Consider the following 21,143-nt stretch of genomic DNA (forward strand, 5'->3'; position numbering starts at 1 on the left):
TAAAAAAAAATGTTTGAAGAAGAAATATGTTCTCATTTCTTTGAGGAGAGGCACTCACTCCATTGACACCAGATTATATAGTAAATATATGCATAATACATTTTGTACACACATCTGTACAGAAGAGAGATAGAGAGAGAGACAGATAGAAAGATAAGAGATACAATAAACATTGATTCAATTACCCAAATTATAGGGGGTATCTCCGATGTGCTTAGGCGCCCACACGTCCAGCAGAGGCCAAACTGAAACGGGAGAAACAGCCGCCTAAAGTTGCCCGCCGTGAAGATCACCAAAACAATTGGGTACATGCAGCCCCTCTGCCCTATACATAAATGACAGGCCCCTTCCTTCTAACGCTGCACAGTAACGAATGAGGAGGTTAGTTATTTTCAAAATCACTCTTTGTAGAGACCTCAATTTTCAATGAATTAGGTACCCAGCCGGATTAACTAAATAAAATCAAATCGGAAGATTCAAGCGTGGTGCAGTGGAATTTTTCCAATTTGAAATAAATACTTGCAATTTCACACGATTATAAAATTTATTACGACCTAAGTTTTAATTTTACAACATTATATACACCTTGAAGATGATGTAGTGCCATTTAAACTTGTAAAAGTAATAAATTTTATCATCGCGGAAAATTGCAAGTAGTTATTTAAATTAGAATAAAGTAAATACTTAAGTGAATTTCCTTAACAAACAAGATCATCGTGAGAGACTCCGTTTGCAGTCACGCAGGTGACAAGACGAGAACACCTTATACACCATCCTAAAATTGTAGGGCTTAATGGGGAACTCTCAATAGCTTAATTACACAATCATGAAGCCATCTTACTTCAGGGCGAAAATTATTATTTTTTCTAATTTCATCTTCGTTTTGCGCGTAACTCTAACCTCAATTAACTTAAAAGAGCTAAAGACTTTGCCATTTACAGGAGATTTTTTTCATTCGAGTAACGCCAAATGCCGAAGAAACCTGTTTAGCTGAACTGATTTTGTATATACATTGCTACCATTCGAAAAATTCTTTTTCTCTTCTTCTGCTCGATCTTTACATGTCGCATCATACAAAACAAACATCATACAAACAAAAAAACACTTAAGAATGAGCATAATATTGAAGTATTTATTTCAACGGTTTTCAGGTTCAATCTCATTCTGAAAAATAATTTCCACTTGAGAAACTTTTAAAAACAAAGTAATTTTGAAACAAGAAAGAAAACGTTCAGGACAAAGATGCAGAAATGACTCACTTAAGCTTATATAAGATATATAAATAAAAAAACACTAATTTATAGGAAAATTATTGAAAATTGAAGTCTCTCGTTTGATCTGAAAAAAACTTACCCCCGAAAGCACCAGTGGACAGCATAGATAACCCACTAAAGCATATAAATTACAGGGGAATAAGCTAACGAGAAGAATTTTTGACAAAAATGGAAAAATAGAAAAAAAGGAAAGAATAAAGAATAAAATTCGAAAAAAAGGAATTAGAAAATAAATAAATTTATATAGGAGTGAAAAGTAAAGGATGGACGAACTTTCTTTTTACAGTGGCATCATCATGAAAAAACACTGGGAGGAACGGTGTAGACTAAATTTTGCAACCTTAGTTTATGAAAAAAAACAGAGCTATCTTAGACTGAGCAACACTGATACCTAAGTCAATAGCTTAAATTAACGAAGTTATAAGAAAAAATATACTTTTCATTTCCTTTGGACAACACACATTCATTTCCACACGTGACATGAAGCGGTCTTTCTTATGATAAATGATACCACTAGAAATATTTTAACTAAAACTGCCCAGAACAAAAAAAATGCTGGAGGATCAATAATATTCATTACAAATTTTTTTTTACAAAGCTGTCTTTCTGTCCTTATTAAGTGACACGATTCGAATTTGCAACACAGTCTTAATAATGAGAAATGATTTACGACCTAACCAGTTAAACTATCATTCTGTAGCTACAAGACCCTTACTAATAAACTTGGGAACAACGCAACAGCATCTGTAACATAAGATATTTAAACCTAGTAAATGACTCCACCTTCAAGTTTACGTCTTATGATTAAAGACCACCTAAAATTAAAATTAAATTTAGAGAATTTCCAGTAAACGTATAAAGGCCAAGAGGCAATGATACTCATTACTGCAAAGATAATAATCCATTTGATACGAAAAGGAGTCTACCTCCCTTTGCGAATTTAATTTTTACAATCCCTAGTATGAGATACTAGTATCTCACGCCGCTCGTTAGATCACCACATTTTGAAGCCTATTCTCTCATTTATTAACTAAAAATACATATAACAACCATAAGATGATCGGAGAATGATTTATTCTAACGATGAGATCAAAGGGTCATCCGTTCGAATCCAGGTGAAGATAAAACAGAAATGCTCGCAGTACAAAGTGACGCAAGGATCGGAACTAGTAGACCACTCAGGAGGCGCTAAATTCGCACGCCTGAGGCTTAGAACGCGGTGAGCTCAATTCTCACCTATCCAAGATACACTCCAGATAAAACTTACTTTCTCTAAAGACTCTTAACAAACGATTAGCGCTTCCCTATTCATAAACATCTCATTTGCTGACGTAATTCTCTATTTTATGTTATCACTGAATCGTAGATCAAATCATGCATGTTCCGCTGGATAATTCACGGCTAAAAGCTACTCTTAGCTTTCTTGAGCGTTATGTTTCTTTCTTATGTTTCAGAGCGTCCCGGAGTTAATCATCTAAGAACCGTACTATATTTTCACGTCGGAAACGATGAATTCAGTGAGATATTTTTCCTCACGGATATAGGTTTGGGAATTTGTTTTTCCTACGGACATCAAAGGAATATAATGAATGCTACGTCGAATTTATGCAGTTACATCCTTTACGACGCCAATCTATGTGTGATTTTTGACGAGTTAACGGCTGGTGCTTTGACACCTTTCGTCACACGCCTGGAAATCACGGAGCAAATATCTTTGTCGTCAGCGCTTTTATTAATATTCAAAAGTGACTAACCGTGATTTCCTTCAACTTCAATTTCGCATTCAAACTTAATATCATCATAAAAAGGATTAGAAACGTTACCGTGAAAAACGGAATGCAAATCGTTCGCCGATCTCATCTGTCATAAAAAAGAACAAAAAAAAAAAACAAACAAATATTTGAATTCCACCTTTTGATTAGATTATGTAGACACCGTTCCTCCCATTCCAGGAACAAAATGAAGATAATTTCTACACTGTCAATTGTATGATACTTATTATAGGGCACGAGAAACGATAATAACCACAATTCACATAACATAAAAAATAGAACATCAAAAATAAATACTTGGAAAGCCACCTTGTACTGAGAGGTTTGGAAAATTTAATCAATGGTGAAGCTTCAAAGGATAAAAGTTAACAATGACTCACCAAGTTATTAGTCGAAGTAACTAATTACTTTCAAGTAACAAAACTTCACCACAACACTATTAAGACATTCTAACACAAATTGACGATAAAATTGAGCAAATGCCCCAAAATGAAAACGATTTGCTTTCTATGAAAAGATACTAAAGGTTTTTATCATTAAGAAAAGTTAATCAAGATGCTTTTAAAGGTGGCAAACATGGGATGTTTAATACAACTAATAATCGGCGAGCTATTTTTTTCGGCATGTACCCAATTTCTATTTCTTATAGTACAAAAATCAGCGAGACTTTGCTATTGATTTTGAAACTTGCATAAACAGTACCGAATATTATCCGCAGCGTTTACCAGTGGCTTTAACGGAATAATAAACTCTTTAATATAACATTCCGCTATTATTATAGTATCGGGACTGAGAATACAGTGAGTGATTTACAATATAAACACGTTAATTCTTTCAAGACTTAAATTTGAATAGGAGTTATCTAATGACTTTGACCTTCTCGACAAACTGAGCATTCGTTCACACAATCATAAAATAAACACAGTCACATGTAGATCATCCATTTTCACATATACCCCCTCTGGTTGGCAAAGTAAATAAAAAAAAAGGGGTTGACTTCTGAAATAGAAATTAAGAATTCTAAAAATGAGTTCGATTCATTTCAATAAACGAAGCAATAAGACGTTAACACCAAACATTGGGACTTAAAAAACAAAGTGATGCTCTTAAATAACCCACATGATTAGAATGGCTAAATACATGTCTTTAAAATAAAAAAGACTATTCAAATAAAATATTTCCGAGAGCTGTCGTGCTGCTCAAATACAAACACAAACCATTAAAAGCAGATTTCCTTCTTGACGTTTCTAATAGAAGAGTTACACTGAATAAATGAAACAAAATCAAAAGGAATTTCGTAAAAAAATACATTTAAATCAATGTCACACATCCAAAGTTCCCCGCCAATGGGACATGGCAGATTCTTTCAGTGAAGGAGTAAAACATTTCCAGACCCTATTACATCTAGTGTAGAAGTTTCTAATCACCCCCAGATGTAATGCAGTGAAGTTCATTTACAGGTAGGTGAGAGTGGCGAGCTGCTATTGAATAGTTAGCCGCCGCATTATTTCCCAAAACATCTGCTCACGACAAGGGAAAAGGCGATAAAAAACGCACGTTTATTAGTATTCAATAATTAATCCCCCGGCGTTAGCAGGACAGCCGAAAGCATTGACTAAAACGATCAAGCGAACAGTCATGAAACGGAAAGCCATGCATCGATTGAAAATAAATATTATTGTAATAAATTAAAATACAACACGGATCAGACAGCCACACAAAACATACACACACACAAATATTTATAACATGGAAGCCGTTTATGAGGCAGCAGCCCAAGAGAGGTAAAACACACGAAAATGGCAGTTTTTCACATCACGACATCCACGAGGAATGGTACGGTAGAATCCAGTTTATTAGGTCACATCGGGACAGGCGTGCTATGTGCGAACTATCCCGTACATGGGCATAAAAACGCTGAAATCATAGAAAGAAGACGGAAGAATTTTTACAACACTACGTTGAATGAGGTCTCATGGTCGCGGAACGGAATCCGAATCCTCCAACGGATAGAATAACAAGAGCTTTAAGAATAAGGCAAGAATAGGTACACTTGTGAAAACGAAGACTAAATTAAAGGAGGAAAATATAAAATTATTCTGATACGAAAAAATTTTAATTTCACCGCGAGTATAGAGTCAATGTCGCCGACTCATGGCCCAATAAAGCGGCACTATGTCCCAGTTAAGCGGAGAAAACTCTGAAAAAAGATATTCTTCTATTGGTTCCGTTCTACATGATCTGCCCGAATTAAGTGGCTGCCCCAAGTAACTGGTGTACTTATTAACCGGAATCTACAGTATAATGACAATCAGATGTCAATATCGAAGAGAAAGACACGAGATCGAGGATCGTCAGGACTTTCGATGGACTAATTTAGTCAATCCAGGGCTACGATCACTGAACCCAGTAGGTACAATATGAGCTTTGAGCTCAATTAAACGAGAGCTTTCAGCGAGTACCAAGCAATACGATGACGGAATCTTTAACACTTCGGGGTTAATTATATCAGGCAATTGTAATTGCACGCTTTCGTCCGTACTTAATAATTTAATGCCCCTGAAAATGAAGAGTATGAAATAAAACGCCGAAAATACTGGATACATAAGGAAAATAGTTTTCATGGTAATTGCAAAGTGCATCCAAAAATATGTTTGCGTTACCATAGCTCAGTAACCAAGGAGTTGCAACCCCATGTTTATGGAGCAAAAATGTTTGAAATAGTCTCCCCTACCACCTCCTCAAGTATTACAGATTCCTCCAGAAACATCCTGTATATTTTGGCCTTCCTCGGGTGACTTCACCTTCCATTTTTTCCAACTATTAAATTTCTAAATAATCGATGTTTCTTATCATATGGCCTCTCCACCAGGTTCTCCTTTGGTGAATGGTACTCCACAGTTCCCTATACTCTCGTTTTTAATGGTAAACACCGTCGTTTTTCCACAATATTTCGTTTATAAGTACATGAACTAAATATTTAATTCAAGAGCTAGTCCGTTACTAAAAACAGCTCTTGACATCATCAAATCACCAATACAAAGACCGAACTCGTGACTTCCTAATGTGAAGTCTAGATCCTTACCCGACCGACAAAGAGGCGAGAAATATAAATACACTGGCTTAAATGATTATAATTTTCTTAACACTTGTCACATCGCCTGGGATTCTTAAAACGCTTTAAGTTGCTTGAGCGAAGAAAAACCATGTATACTTCCAAGAAGACAATGTGACCTAACACACAAAGGTAATGAGTTTTATCGGATACCACCTGCGACGAAACTCCATTTTCCAAAGGTACAGGCAACAAATATCACAACAGTAAGGATTGATGGCAAAGAAATTATATGTTTTATTGCAGCTAAGCAGTATATACCATAATAACATGCATGAAAAGTTCTTGAGATCGCAACCAGGTCAGGAACTGCATTACTGATGTCCCAGTCGGACATCGAAACGTCGGCAGTAAAGAAGTTCCCGACCCGCTTGCGATCCCGAGAACTTTTCATGCGGTCCATTCGCCGGGAAAGCACTAATCTTTCTTCGTCATTAGAACATATCCATGATCATTCAAAAGCAGCTTTTACCAAGCCACGAAATAATGAGATCCTCATTGCCCAGCATAAATTTTCAGCAAAACTGATTCGACAAATCCTGTGAAGCCAGAGACTTAAAAACGCTTAACCGGCAATCCCGCGAACGAGGATGCATATGTATATTAAACACGTCAACCACAGCCCGGGACAAAACTGCTTAAGAAAATGCCGAATGGAAATTGACACCCATCGGGATATCATTTCGGAAGCGCCTATGATCAGGGTAACTTTATTTCGAGTTCCCTTGAAAATCAAGGATAGACATTTCTTACATAGACATTTTTCTAACTACCTCCATAGAAGAAGACATCTTTTGCTCGTTGCTGCGTAAAAATTGAGCTTGGTAGATTAACGCGGCGATGATCGCTACATGCCTCCTCCACTACAGGTACCTTGAAACGTCCACGTGAGATAACCGAGGAGCGTGATAGCGCAGTGGGTAGAGCACTAAGCTATAAATCTAAGGGGCCCCAGGTTCCAATCCCGAGTTAAGCTCGAAGTGCGAGGTGGTCAAGGGAAAGGAACTAGTCCTCCGACCCTGAATGTGTGAAGTTCACACCACTCTGCTGGCTTAGTCTCAGGTGAGCTCTACCCTCTCCTATCCAAACTAATCTTCTAGTTGAATCACAAAGTGACTGAGTGATGAGATTACAATCCTTGATTTTTCAAGTGAACTCAAAAGCGAGTTAATTTGATTATTGGCGCTCTCGTAAACGCCATAAGAAAATACGTAAGCATATAAAGAACAGAAATATAAAACATGTACACTCCCCCATTTCAAAACAATCAAGCACAGCCGAAAGGCATTTTCTGAGGCACGAAACATTAAAGCATGAACAAATGCACTAATGAAAGCATAAAAATCGTAATGCAGAAGAGACAAACCCACATTTATTAACAAATACAGGTGCTTATGAACCCGCACTGTGGAAAGAAAACGAGGCAAAAACATTTGCAGAAAAATAATCACAATTGATGACATAAAATTCTGTCACCAAAAGTGCATACACAGGCACACATAAACACAACGAAAAACAAGCGACAAGAACGACTTTGAGGCTCATTTAAACAAACGAAATCTGTGACGTGCTCAGTTGGCAGTGACGTAGACTAAATTATGCGTTACTGTGGTCCTAACTCAAAAAAATAAAACATTACCGCGAGCACAAAAAAAACTTTCTTTTCTTTCCTTAAAAGTTTTCCGGAAGCCGAAATCAAGTCGAATATAGTTAACTTATGAAGTATCTTTAAGATAAATTCTCTTCAGAATTAAAACAAGGCGGATGATTCAGCAATTAGCGTCACAGCGGATATCCGCAGTTTTATTTTCTTCTCAATGAAATGGAGTTCGTTCACTCTTTTCTTGAAGTCATTCATAACGGGAACAAATATGAAGAAAAAAATCGATAGTATAAATTGAGCAAACAATCTCTAACGATAAATAAGGTCCACCGCATCTTTTACGAGGAAATGACTTCTGGATATAAAAGAATTAAATGGAAAGAATGCCTGCAAGTAAATTACAGGGAATAACATGTTTCTCTCAGATTTTATAGCAAAAACAATCGATCAAAAGGAATTAAATATAACAATAAATTATTGCCACTGGTTTATCAGGCAAATGAAAAATTAAATTACTAGTAAATAATTACACTTCTCTCATAAAAGATATAATTGTAATTGTAATGCATTTTATTACAAATATTACACAATATTTACTTTCGTTGCAAGCTGATACTGTGAGCAGGCCAGCTGTATTTTAGTAATGACGCGAAACAGCAAAACGTTATCACCCAACTCCTTTATTCAGATTCAAAGGTAATATTTTTGGCCTTAGCGTGAGACTTTCTTTACCAAGAAAGTGATGAACGTCACTGCCAACTGGGTTAAGTGATGAGTGACGATCTTGACTGTGCGGCTTAGCGATGTTCAGTTTGCTCATCGGAAAAGAAACCGCGCTGGTTAACGAAAAACGAAAGCAAAAAAAGATAAACGAAAACACGCAAGGAAAAGCAAAACGAAAGGGTTTTCTTAAGATTCGTCCGCTAGAATCATTACACAACGAACGCTTTTAGAACACTTTCAAATGTAAACCAAACAAATGAAGTATTTATGTTTCCAGTAATCGATTGATAACATCATCACTGCCGAATTTTACGTTTGTACAAAAATAAAATTGCCCATGGAACCAATGCGCGGCGTTTCGCATTTGTATGTGGCGACAATTATCAGCACCTCAAGCCAGTGAGAATTAATATAACCATTTGATTGAAACCGGCGCAAATAGCGGGATCAACCAACCAGTGGACATGGGATTTTTATTTCGCGACCAAGTACATCGTTAACACTACGTGTTAATCTTATGAATGGAAACCGGAATGATAAAACCGTCCAGCCCTTCGGGATAATAACGCAGATCATGAATCATACACAGAAAAATACAAAACAAAACGGAAATGCGAAAAATAATTAATAACCGGCGCAACCACGAAGTGCGTGGTTGAAAACCATGAAAGTGAATGCCAAAAGATGTGCTACAAAATTACCCTTGAGGCCGTTCCAACAGCAGAGCACAGAAAAACTTCTACACGCGAGGTAGAGGTGCAGCGGTCCCAGCCATCTTAGCATCAACGGTAAGCGGGTCGCACAACTTCAGGATACAACCGGTCTCGGCCACTAACTTTCTTCTGAAGAGATGTATGTCATTTTGAAACCTTTCTGCATTTGCAAGCCAAACTCCAGTGCAATACTTCATTACTTTACAATTTTATTACGGTGACCTTATTCCAACGGCAAATACGGAATCGTCGCGTTAGCTTGCCTACTTTTGCCCAAGCATTTTTTTTTCAGCTATCATTATTTCTGCAACCTCCTTTGATGCCAACATGGTATCGTGAACGGGCACGCTTTCGTTCTGTGCTCTGATGTCCCTATAACATATCATTGGCCCCAAAGGATGATGTACCATTGAAAATGTTACAGAACACTTGAGGAAACAAGATGAACGAGGAAGATTAAGAGAGAGAGAGAGAAGTCAAGTTAAGTGTGCATGCTAGTCGTATGTCGAGGAGAAATGTCACCAGAAATAAGCCACCGGGGGACGGAGAGGCGAAACGCAACCATATGTCATACACGAAGCCAAAAAGTTTCATGACAATGAATTACTTCCGATTTTCCACAGACTTTAAAAGACATCCCTGCTACATCCATCGTGTAGGGTCGGTGCTTCATGGCGCATGGTAGGCCCTTGAAATTTAAGCGTAAATCTACTTGTGTAAGGGCCTGGTTACACGATACATTAACACGTACGGGTTAAAGTCTAAATGTATGAACGCGAGAATGAACGCCAAAATGCACCGTATAACCACCCAACTTGTGCGAATGCATTGACAAAAAATAGAACCTGTTCTTATTTGGTTCATGCATTCGTACATGTTCCGTTCTGTTCCACCAAAATCATTCACGCAAACGTACATTGACTTGTACGTGTTAATATATCGTATAACCAGGCCGTAAGGGGAGGAGTAAAATGAAATTACTGAAATGACTTAATTAATAAGAAGGAGAGATAATAGAAGTGATAAAATAGTGAAATAAGACGATAAGTGAGATGGCAGGAGTCGTTGAGATGTCAAGTTAGGTGAAAGAGGGGAGGATGCAATGGTGTGAACATATTCAAAAAGGGGACGAGGATTGGGGACGTGGGGAAGACCAAAGACAAGATACAAAGGACTGTGTCGAGAACAATTAGAGAGAGAAGGCTTTGACTGAAAGGAATACCCAGGATCGAGTGACTTGGGAGTCGACCTATAGTTAGGAACAGCGACCCCAAACGGGAATTAAGTTTCAGAGAAAAAATAAGAAGTAAAAAGAACTCAAAGAACGCACTTACTACTGCATGCGTGTGTGCTATTATGCGAGTGAACTGGTAAGCCCAAGCGTTAAAGAAATGGCACAGAAAATCAAATTCAAGCAGTTAAGATGGAATGGTACCCCCAAAATGAAGCAAGTAGTAGAGGAGGCTGATATCACCTGTTTTTTTTTCGAGGATACTTTTTACAATCAAACCGGAAGAAAATTTGTGTCATCAGATTTAAGGGTAAGGTAACTGCCTTGATGTGGCTAGAAAGGTACCGTGTAGGATGCTTTGCTGTACACACGTTCATAGAAACTATAAATATAAGACAGCGATAGTATGATAACTCCATATTTCTTCTAGTCATGTGCGGATAAATAGTGGTTAATGTAAGAGGATTTCAAAGAGGCTGTAAAATAAGAATGGATCATATGAGGTAGGACAGCAGCAAAAATACTTTGAAATACAAACACAGTGTTCTTAACAAATATTTAAAATTCAGGGCATGACGACAGCATCCTTAACGTTATAATGCTGAGTAAAATAAACCAGTGGAAAGTCGGGAAGTAATTCGCATCACATGATACGTTGCTTTTCATGCGGTAGGAATGACTGGCCTTCACAAGATAATAGCAGGGTAAGAATTTCGTAAGTCAATGCCACTATGAAAATCACTGCCATCGTAGTCAAATATAGTTAAAAACAATAGTTTACCTGGCCATCGAAACGTCAATTTACGAAATGCATACCCTGCATTCAGCCCTTGAAAGTCTTCACCCGACAGGTAAAAGTAGGGGGAGACTATTTTGCGTGCTCAGCTACTCCAGGAAATTGGACGTATGAAGATGAAGGTCGGTGAATTGGAGGTTGTACATTGTAGAACCAATACGTAATTGGAACTTCCTCAGGCTTCATTTACAATAAACACTACAGTTGGTTTTTCATGTTGTAAATTTTTCAAGAAAATTTTGAAATTTCATGCCATAAATATACAGCTGGTTTTAAAAATTATACCGCGATACCTTCAACATAGAACATTTCGACGTGCTAAGCCTATAAAATATGAAAAATAATATTCTCCATGTAAGAACTACCCCTCATTCCGTTTAAATACGCGTATGGATGGACGTATTAGGTCAATAGTCATTAAATTCTGAGAGCGCTAAAATATGACATGCATCGACAAACTGATTTGAATACGGCTTAGCATTTATTTTTCGAAGGAAAGAAGATTTCTGTAGCCATCCGTTCGACATAAATTCGTTTCAAGCGAATATGGCTCGGTTTTCTCATAAATGGTTCAGTTCCAAAATGATGCTCTTCTACTTCACTCGGAAAGATGCTTTTTTCTAATTGTTCTCACAATCTTTGACAAGCACGTTGCTTCCAAGCATCTAGCGAATCCCAACCTAGTCTGTGTAAAATCTGTTTAAGGGTTGAATAACGAAGTGAGTGCAGCTATTAAAATTGTAATTAATGCATAGAATAGAATATCTTATCTTAAGAGCCGTGAATCAAAATATTATGTTGACGAAGAAAAATTACAACCATACAAAAAATCTATACTTTTAAGTGTCATAGTACAACTCACTCGTGAACGCTTTTCTATGCTGAATTTCCTTCAATCGTCACCAGGAGAAGTAAACGAATCGAGACAAGCCCCCACGAAAAACTACGACGCCATCTTTCCAGCAATTCACCCTAATCACTCCTTCCTGATCAAGTCCATGGTTCCACAACAATACATAACCCGGCTACTTCAGCGGAGTACTTTATTCGCCTGATTGAGAGAGAGAACGCTAAAACCAACTGTAGTGTTTTTTTTACTCAGTGAAGTACCAATCAAATAATGATTCTGCCAATTGAAGCCATGAATATCAAAACAACACAAGTTCATTTAGCAAATTTTCGAACCCTTTCCAGGCAAATATTTCAAGTTATCAAAAACATGTCTTCATCTTTTCCCCATATAATTTGTAAGATACATATTACACAATATTGTATATATCCATAGGGAAAAAATCGAAGCTACTTAGAAGCCTAAAAGATTAAAAAAAATCATCCCAATAAGTTCCGACTTTTAAGATAGGATGTACAAGAGTAACTAGTTTTATTAAAATAAAAATATGTCCCACAACCTATTCTTTTTGTGACGTTAATTTTTACTGTACAAATACCCAACATTTCCAACCTTGTAAACAATCCCATATCTTCCACCCCCTTTTACCAAATGGATCGACGCGGAAGAAATCCCGGAAACATTGCTGCGCCTACTGCACCACTCCGAGGCAAACTAACAACAATACTTAAAAATATTGCTAAATGGATTTGTGCCCTTTCGGAAGTCAAGGCTTCATAATTTTCACTCGTAGTAAGGAGGGAGTTGTGAGGTATAGTCGAGGATAACAGGTGGAAGAGAGAGACAGAAGATGTTGGTTGAGGGATGAATGAATGAATGCGTGGATGGTGGACTCACCGTCCAAAAGCTCGTCCACGGCCATGCGGACGCCCTTGTCGAAGGCTCTGGCGTCCGCAGCCGTGAGGAAGGTGAGCCCGAACCTCTTGTCGCCCGTGCGCCAGTGGTGGAATGTCGGCATCACTCGATTGTACTCGAAGTCCTTCTTGATGGTGCAGCTCAACACCACCTGGCCAAGACAGAGGGAGAGATTGTCATTGAAATGGCGATGAACATTATCATCACAACGACCAAATTCTTAAATTGAATTTGCCGGCCTCAGTGGCAGAGGGTTGAAGTCCCCGCCTGCCAAACCGAAGGTAGCGGGTTTGAGACCCGCCTGGATAGGTTGCCCCTATCCAGGGAACATGGATGTTCGTGTGCGTTTAATTGTTAAATGTTAAGAAAACCTCGATGTTAATGCCAAATAGGGATGTTTTCGATTGTGTGGCAACAAACAAAATAAAAAATTAAAGCATGCTCATAGTAAAATTGGGGAAAATATGAACATTTCCCTACTTTGCGTCGTTCACAGATTGTGGTTTCCCACCAAAACTGAAGGTACCCCGCCGCCTGAAGCCTGCCTGAAGATAATAATAGTACTAATAAAATGAAATCATTCGCGACATAATGGTGAAGGCTTTGCGTCCATCGTCGAGGAGCGGACTGTTTTGAAAACTGATTAAAAGACGAGCGATGTGGGAGCATAAAAATAAAGCAGTCAGGAGACGGACCACAGCTTCTCCACGCAATGTATAATCCCGTCGGTAGAAAGAAAGTAAACTTTTTGCGGAGATATGTCGTGGAACAACATATCGAACGATAAGCAAGGTATCGTATTTTCCAGTAATAGTATTATTATAACAGCTTACTATACGTGTTTCGATTGTTACACAATCATCATCAGATACTGAAACAATCAAAACACGTTTAGTATGCTATTACAATAAAATTGGTAGGCAATACGATACATTTTTTTAATCATTCCCATGGCATAAGGTACTGTGGGGTCACCGCCCGACACCCAGTTATTGCGTGGAGTGTACTTGATTCCCACCTAAATCATCTCCCCACTCTGCAACATATTTTCCTTCACTTAACCCACTCTAAAAAAAGGGGTTGATAACGAAGGCCAGGGTGACGAAAAGACGACAAAGGAGAGGGTAGTTCTCACGAGGGCACGAGTGTCGATCGCTTGCCAACAGATAACCGACGACAAACTCCGGGGCAGCAGAGAGGAGCTCAAAAGAAAACGCGGCATGAGGATGAGATGTGGAGGACTAATTAGCAAAGATGGAGGGGCGCTTTTAACGATTAAAGGTTCAGGGTCTGGATCCGCCCACAAATCCTCGGCGAAAAGAATAAACTCACAAAATAAAAGGCGAGGAGGTTGAAGTTGTTTTATCTTTTTTTTCAAGGAGACGAGGTACCTAATACCCGGGGTATAGTGAAAATTGAGCCTGTCATACGAGAGTTCTTGAGTGAATGAGTTCCTTGAAAGTCTCGAGATAAAGGGGCAGGGACTTTGAAAAAATAGGGATATCGACCTTTGTCCTACTTATCCGCACGACAGATACGATGAATTAACGACAATGAAAGCAAAGATTATGGTATTAGTGGATAATGTCCTAAGTATTTAAGAGATGCCGACTCTTTTCATAGTTTACCCATTTCGTGGCGAGGACTGCATGATAGAATAACACAGGGTAAAATAAATAAGACAGGGTAACACAGCTTGAATACACATAAGGTGGCTACACAGGGAATTGCACTTGGTATGTCCTTCAGGAGGTAGTAAACACAGTTAAAGATTTATTACGGACACCATATGTGAATCGCTAACTGCAGAAAGGCATCATGTCCTAGTTGGACGATTTATTTATTTTATTTAAGTTGTTGGTAGGTGCAAGAATATACGTTTCCTACTAAAAGGAAACATGTCATGCTAATAGCACCGAGCATATGTTTCCATTATGTCCGACCGATAACTGCTAATACAACACCTGTTGTGGGTTCAAAGTACAGCGGAAACGAGTAACCAGGGCTGGCTCGCGGGGTTAGACTCCTGAGGGCCTGGACTTAAGTCCGAGACTTTTTCTCACGCAAACCTCGCGAGGGAAAAGACAGGCGAATGATGAAAGGAAGCGTCGCCGTAATGAGAGCTCGACGACGCCTCCAGGGAAAGGATAGGAATGGGATAGCAAACCCCACGACGTCATCAAGGCGACGTTGGTTACTATTAGAGAAAACATGATTTGCTGTACCTACAGAAATGAAAGAATCTACATTCATATATAAAAGAGGATGTCTGTTTGCCTGTCCGCTATTCGTTTCCATACGGCTACATAGATTGCGGCCAAAGTCAGTACATAGGTGCATCTCATGCTCCCGAAGCCCGCAGTGCTACTTTCGCTTGCGTCCGACGCGTCCTTTTCATCGTTTTCTCATTACCTAACCCTGCAAGTGCGTTCAGAGCCACCTAGAACCCATTCCTCACCCTCTGCTTACTCTCCCACCTTCCGATAACATTCCCAATCACTCTGCCATGTTTGTATACCTTTGTGCGAGGTGAAGGCCGACTTAGCGACATCCAGTTGCAATACTGCCTTTTATCGCAACTTCACCATTCACAGGTAAATGGCCCACGAATAACCTTGCTGTCCTTATAACCGTGCATTCCGACAAATGGTTTTTCTTCTTACGTTCTTTCGTATTATCCCATTGACAGGTCAATATGACCATGCATTCCAAGTTATAAGTTTCCCTTCTATGGGTACTGATCCTTCCCGAGCAAAGCCGGGTGGTCGGCTAGAATTCTATAAATAAAAATATTCTACAGATTTTCCTGTAGATAGTAATGCAAAGTACAGTTTGCTGCTGCATATCTTTCCCGCGGTATTCCTTTTCATTCTCCGCGTTTCCCATTCATACCTCTCTCTATCTCTCTCCACCCCCGCCGACCGGATCCATTCAAGCACGCCTCCCCCAAAGCCCCCTCTCCCCCAATATTCCTTCTCTCGCCACTTGTTACCACCGCATCCCTCCCTTTCTTCCCCGGCAACTGCGCTCGTTGCCTCGTCGCCTGGGGTTCACGGGCGGGGGAAGAGGGGGGATAAATGAAAGGGGTGGGGTTAGTTTGAGCTGTGTTGTGGGGGCAACAAGGTGATAGTGTACCCTTGAGTGTAAGGATTGGTAGCTACCACCCTCTTCAGTAAACAGTTCTACTGTACTCATCATATGAGTCATACGAGGTGGAAAAGTTGCACATTAATGAGCGCGGAAGGAAAAATTATGCGTGCATCAACATTAAATAGAATTAATTTTTTCACGTGACTTGTATACGATTAGCGAAACGATGCACCATTGGGTGAATTTAGGTACCGAGTAAAGTATCCCATGGATCGTCCAGGGACTTTTCTTATGTCATTAAAGTTAATAATATTTTAATATATATAAATAAAAATAGATATTTCTAGGTCTTTAATTGAATAGAAATTAATTTTTCCTGGGGAGTGTTTCTTATTTTCATGTGTTTGTGTTTCTGTTTTAGTGATAGGAACTCGCTCTTGAACTAAAATTTAATGGACTATATATATTGCATGTAATACTGAAGATTAGGAACTGGAGTTAAGAGAAACCTCGATAGCTCGGTGGTCGGAGAATCTGCCCGGAAAGCAAAACGTCCATGGTTCGACTCCCGGTCAAGGTGATTTGTTTCGTGTTTTCGGCCTTCATTCCATCTCCACAAAACCGCAGAGCCAACGTTATGTGCTTAGGTTCCTGTCTCTTTGTTTCAATATATATCTGTACTTATGTATATTAAAATATTTTCAAGTTATATCACCAACGAAAAGTCACTGAGCTTCCCTTGAATGATTTATCTTGCCACTCAAATTCACATTAATAAAATAAAGCAGCATTTCGCTAATCATATGCACTTCAAGTGACAAAATATCATGTTACCATTGAGCTCGAGGTATTTTGGAACCAAAATAGTGAAGTAACCCTTCCTAATCCTTACTAAAATATCAAATTCATTTAATTATTTTGTCGAATAACTATTCCTTGTTATTTAGTTTTAATTATTTTGGTTTATCATTATTTCTCCGTTGTACTAGTTTAGGGGTTTATTTACACGATGATAATAGCTGGTTGACCATATAATCCTGTTTTTTTATTTATTAGGACGACTTTGAGTCGAAATAGTGAAAATTCATCGACCTATTGGCTCCTCTCCCCTACCTTCAAACGGTTTCCACCTCAAATCCACCTCAGCACTATCCGACCCATTGGTGATTTTCCCTTCGGAATCGCGAACGCGGTGTAATTACACCGTTCCGCGTGTTGCAGAAAGGGCTACAGAGGGCATATCTACCTACCAACCGGTCACATTTCGCGACAAATAACTCGTGTACAGTTTCCGTTTTTGTGCTGAAATTTTCAGGTTAAATTTCATAGAACTTTGCCAACACTTAATCGTATATCAATAAACTAAACACGCATCCGAGAATATTCCAAAGTAAATTAATGACTGTAGCGTAAATAAAATCCAATAAAGCGTAGGATTGGAGAATTAAATATATTTCAAATATTGAAGGATCTAAGGTTTTCCCGGAGAATAGACTGGAGGAAGAGTTCTCGGGTTTCCGCCGGGTCCAAGGGTTTTTCTGCACCGACGTTTCGAAGGCTAAGTCTACCATCGTCTTCTGGGTGCAACTTAGCCCTGAAGACGGTGGCAGACTTAGCCTTCGAAACGTCGGTGCGGAAAAACCCTTGGACCCGGCTGGAAACCCGAGAACTCTTCCTCCTATTTCAAATATTGCATGGCCGCATACCGTTAATTAATTCAGTATTTCAATTTCAATTTGGTTTCCAGTCGCTTCGGTAACTCCATGGCGTCCAACGTTTCGACTGCCGTCTCCGGATTCTTCCAGGGAAATGAGGGTCGCTCAAGTCAGCCATAGGAGCGTGGAACGAGTGTCGTGGATTGGTGAATGGCATGGGAAACCTTCAATGGAACTGGGGAGTTGTTAGAGAGAGTTGTAAAAGAGAGTTGCTGGATTTTAAGGGATATTTCTGAAGCAAGGGGAGAATGGAAGAGAAATGGAGGGTGGGGTGTAAAAGTGGGATTGTTAGGGGGGTGTGGAGGCCGTGGGGATACTGACTAGAAACTGACTGCCTGAAAACCCGAGAATCACAGTTCCTAATATCGTTCGCCGGGAACGACCAGAATCATATTTCGTTCATCAATTGATATTACAATGGTGCAAGCCATATTTCGCGTTTTGAGTGTGATTTTATTAACTTAAAGGAGTCATTACAAGACGAATAAGCCCAGGCGCGTAGATGCACTCATTTGGCATCAAAAATTAATCGCGTAAAGACCCACAAATTTGAAATAAACACCTACATATAAAATTGCTCTAAGCCACAATGCCTACCTCATCAGAGACAGAAGAGGAAATAATACTAAATTAAAAAGAGATAATAAAACAAGCTTGAAAAGAAACTTATACACTGAAAGGATTGACAGTCAATATTAATGTCTATGCACAATCAGCGCTTTATTCTCCGAGAGAGGAAAAGATTGTTTCATTTTTAAGTGAATTTCATAGTTTTTTAAGGATATTTTTTAAAACGCTTTTCTTTTAGTTTCTGCTTCTTAATGGTGAACATGTAATCGGTTAAACCAGAGCCGTAAAAGAAATTTCTAGCACCATCTAGGGAGAAAATTTTAAAATATTTTTTCAAATTTAGAGCAGAGCATATAAATACAATAGAGCGTCATGGAACAAAATTTCATACGTCTGATAATAGAATATTGAACTGTCATCAGAAAAAACGAAGTGTGAAAAATTTCAAGCCAATTCCGACATTGGGAAGTTGGGAAAAAATCAATTACAGGATTCTATCGACGAAATAGACGAAGCAAGTTGAAAAAAAATCTTATTAAAAACACGCGCCGAAAGGAGGGACATTGCAATTGTCAATATTGCGCGGTCAAACCGTTGTATACCATGCCTCACGTTTTCAGCGAGTGTTTCTTAACCTGAAGGCGTCATTACACGATGGATATACACGCATTACGTAGATGCATTCATTCACCATTATTTGTCATCATATGCAAGCAAGTGCGCAAAAATTCAAGCCGATTCGACAATAGGAAGAGGGTCAAAAATAATTTGCAAGATTTCATTGTCGAAACAGAAGAAGCAAGTTAAGAAAAAGCGTGTCAAAAAAAGCCCGCGCCTGAAGGAAGGACACTGCACTTGATCAAGGAAATACCCTTTGTTCTAATTTCGTGCATCCAATCCGACCACTCGTACAGTCACGTACCTGCACGGATAAATGCATCGCGTAAACACTGCTTAAGAATCGGGGCTTCAGAGGGGGTTATAGCGTGTGGCATCAGGGGAACAGCGGCTCTTTCGCCCATTGACGAGACCGAGGGAAGCAGATGGAGCTTTGGTTGAGCCATGGGTTGCAGAGGAGGGGAGCAGAGGAGAGAGGGGTGGTTGACCCGAAGCCGTTGCAGGCTTGGCACGTGGAACGCCATCGATCCTTGTGTATGCGTGCTGGTACAGAGGGGGATGTACACACAGACACCCCCACCACCGAAAACCCATCTTTTACATTAACCCCCACCCTCCTCCATTCTCCCCTCGCTTCAGCAACAACCCTTAATCCAGCCACCCCCGACTTCCACCCAACCAACCCCAACACCTCCCCCGTTCCATTGAAGGTTTCCCGTGCCATTCACCAATCCACGGCACTCGTTCCACGCTCCTATCTTCGCTCCCCCATTCATCCTTACTTCATTCGGGAGGGGGGCAGAGGGATTTTCCCGCGTTCCTTATTCCGGGGGGGAGGGGAGAGTCGTTTTCGCTTGTGTCCCAAGTTGAGCGCGTTGCAGTCCCCCTTCCTTCAGGCGCGTTTTTTTTTATATACGTCCTATGAGAAGGTTGAAGGTAGGCCCGTTGCATGGATCAGCTGGGCCGTCGTGTGGGGTGTTGGAATTAGTATTCCTGATGAATCGATGACTTTCAGTAATCGCAGCATTGTTTTGGCCAATGGACTAAAAAAAACAGTAGAATGCTGTTCACCAGACGCCGCCAAGGAGACCACATAAAGGAAGCCGCAGTCCGCCCTGCAGTAATTTGAATTATGCACTTACATTATGCATTTTCAGGTTTCCTGCTGCGTTGAGAACTTATCTACCGATTTGATCGATAGATTTTTCTTCCTTATAGGAAAATCTACTAAAATTGGTAGCATATTAATTGCGTATTGCTTGGTTTCGTTAGTGGTAGGACCTGCCCGCCTTTGTGACGGTGCAGGATTCCTCGTCCCGTCCTTCCTTCCCCGTCCTTTCCTTGGAGGCGTCGTCGGGCTCCTATCGCGGCGGCGCCTCCTTTCCCTGTTCCTTTCTGTCCTTCCCCTTCTGGCGGCGAGGAGAAAAGCTGACCGCTTTTAGTCCTCGCCTCAGGAGTGTATCCAGCGAACCCGACCCAAGGGTTTCGTTTTCATTGCGTTGAGAACTTAAAAATGCTTAACGTTTCCTTCATCTTGCTGGGAACGTCGTCAGGAGACTCAAAGTTGCAGGAGGAGAGTCCCTGTAAATTTTAAATATTTCTGCATGACTGAACACAGTTTCAGTTCATTGTCACAGAGAATGTTCCCTCTTCTGCTTGTCACCCCACGGACATACAGGGAGAGTCTTTCATTGGAGACTCAACGAGCCTTTTAACAACGCGTGCCTGTACGCTTAAGTTTCAAATTCAGCTTCCTTTGTATTTCCTCCTCAGATAGATCAGCCAAGTTTAGAATATTTTCACTTTTCCGATCACTTTTGTTTTCATCGAGGGGCAATTAAGTTGCATGATTTGCTATCGCTGATTTCCGGGGTTTTCTAAGTCGCATTGTGCTGATGTTGTGCCATCCGAATTTTTACTTAACGACCAGTTTCGTCAATGCCTTCCGCTTTCCGCGTGTTCGGCAAGACGTCTCATTCAGTCCTTCCAGTTGTAATGGTGTTGTTTCCTTCACACACCTAAGGAAATATATTACTTTTAAACGATAAAAAAGGTTTTAACACAGTTTTATTTCATTTATACAGAGAATGTTCCCTATTTTGTCTGTCACGGTTGGTAAAAGGCTAAAGAAGAGTCTGATCGGGATAGCCGCATGGTA

The 21,143-nt window shown here is 39.7% G+C and overlaps 1 protein-coding gene across 3 annotated transcripts in view; it reads right to left on the bottom strand.

The window, feature by feature from the left end:
- LOC124167352 (sprouty-related, EVH1 domain-containing protein 2) overlaps positions 1–21,143 on the bottom strand; it is a 157,974-nt gene that overhangs the window by 40,827 nt on the left and 96,004 nt on the right. For 2 of the 3 annotated variants that reach the window (XM_046545354.1, XM_046545355.1), the window contains 2 exons: positions 12,975–13,143; positions 186–245 (listed from right to left, as the gene is read on the bottom strand). In XM_046545354.1, coding sequence (XP_046401310.1) covers positions 186–245; positions 12,975–13,143 — 229 coding nt within the window. The remainder of the gene's footprint in view (positions 1–185; positions 246–12,974; positions 13,144–21,143) is intronic. The other variant, XM_046545356.1, reaches the window with a different exon arrangement.

This window comes from Ischnura elegans, chromosome 10, assembly GCF_921293095.1.
Source record: "Ischnura elegans chromosome 10, ioIscEleg1.1, whole genome shotgun sequence".
Classification (NCBI taxonomy): domain Eukaryota; kingdom Metazoa; phylum Arthropoda; class Insecta; order Odonata; family Coenagrionidae; genus Ischnura; species Ischnura elegans.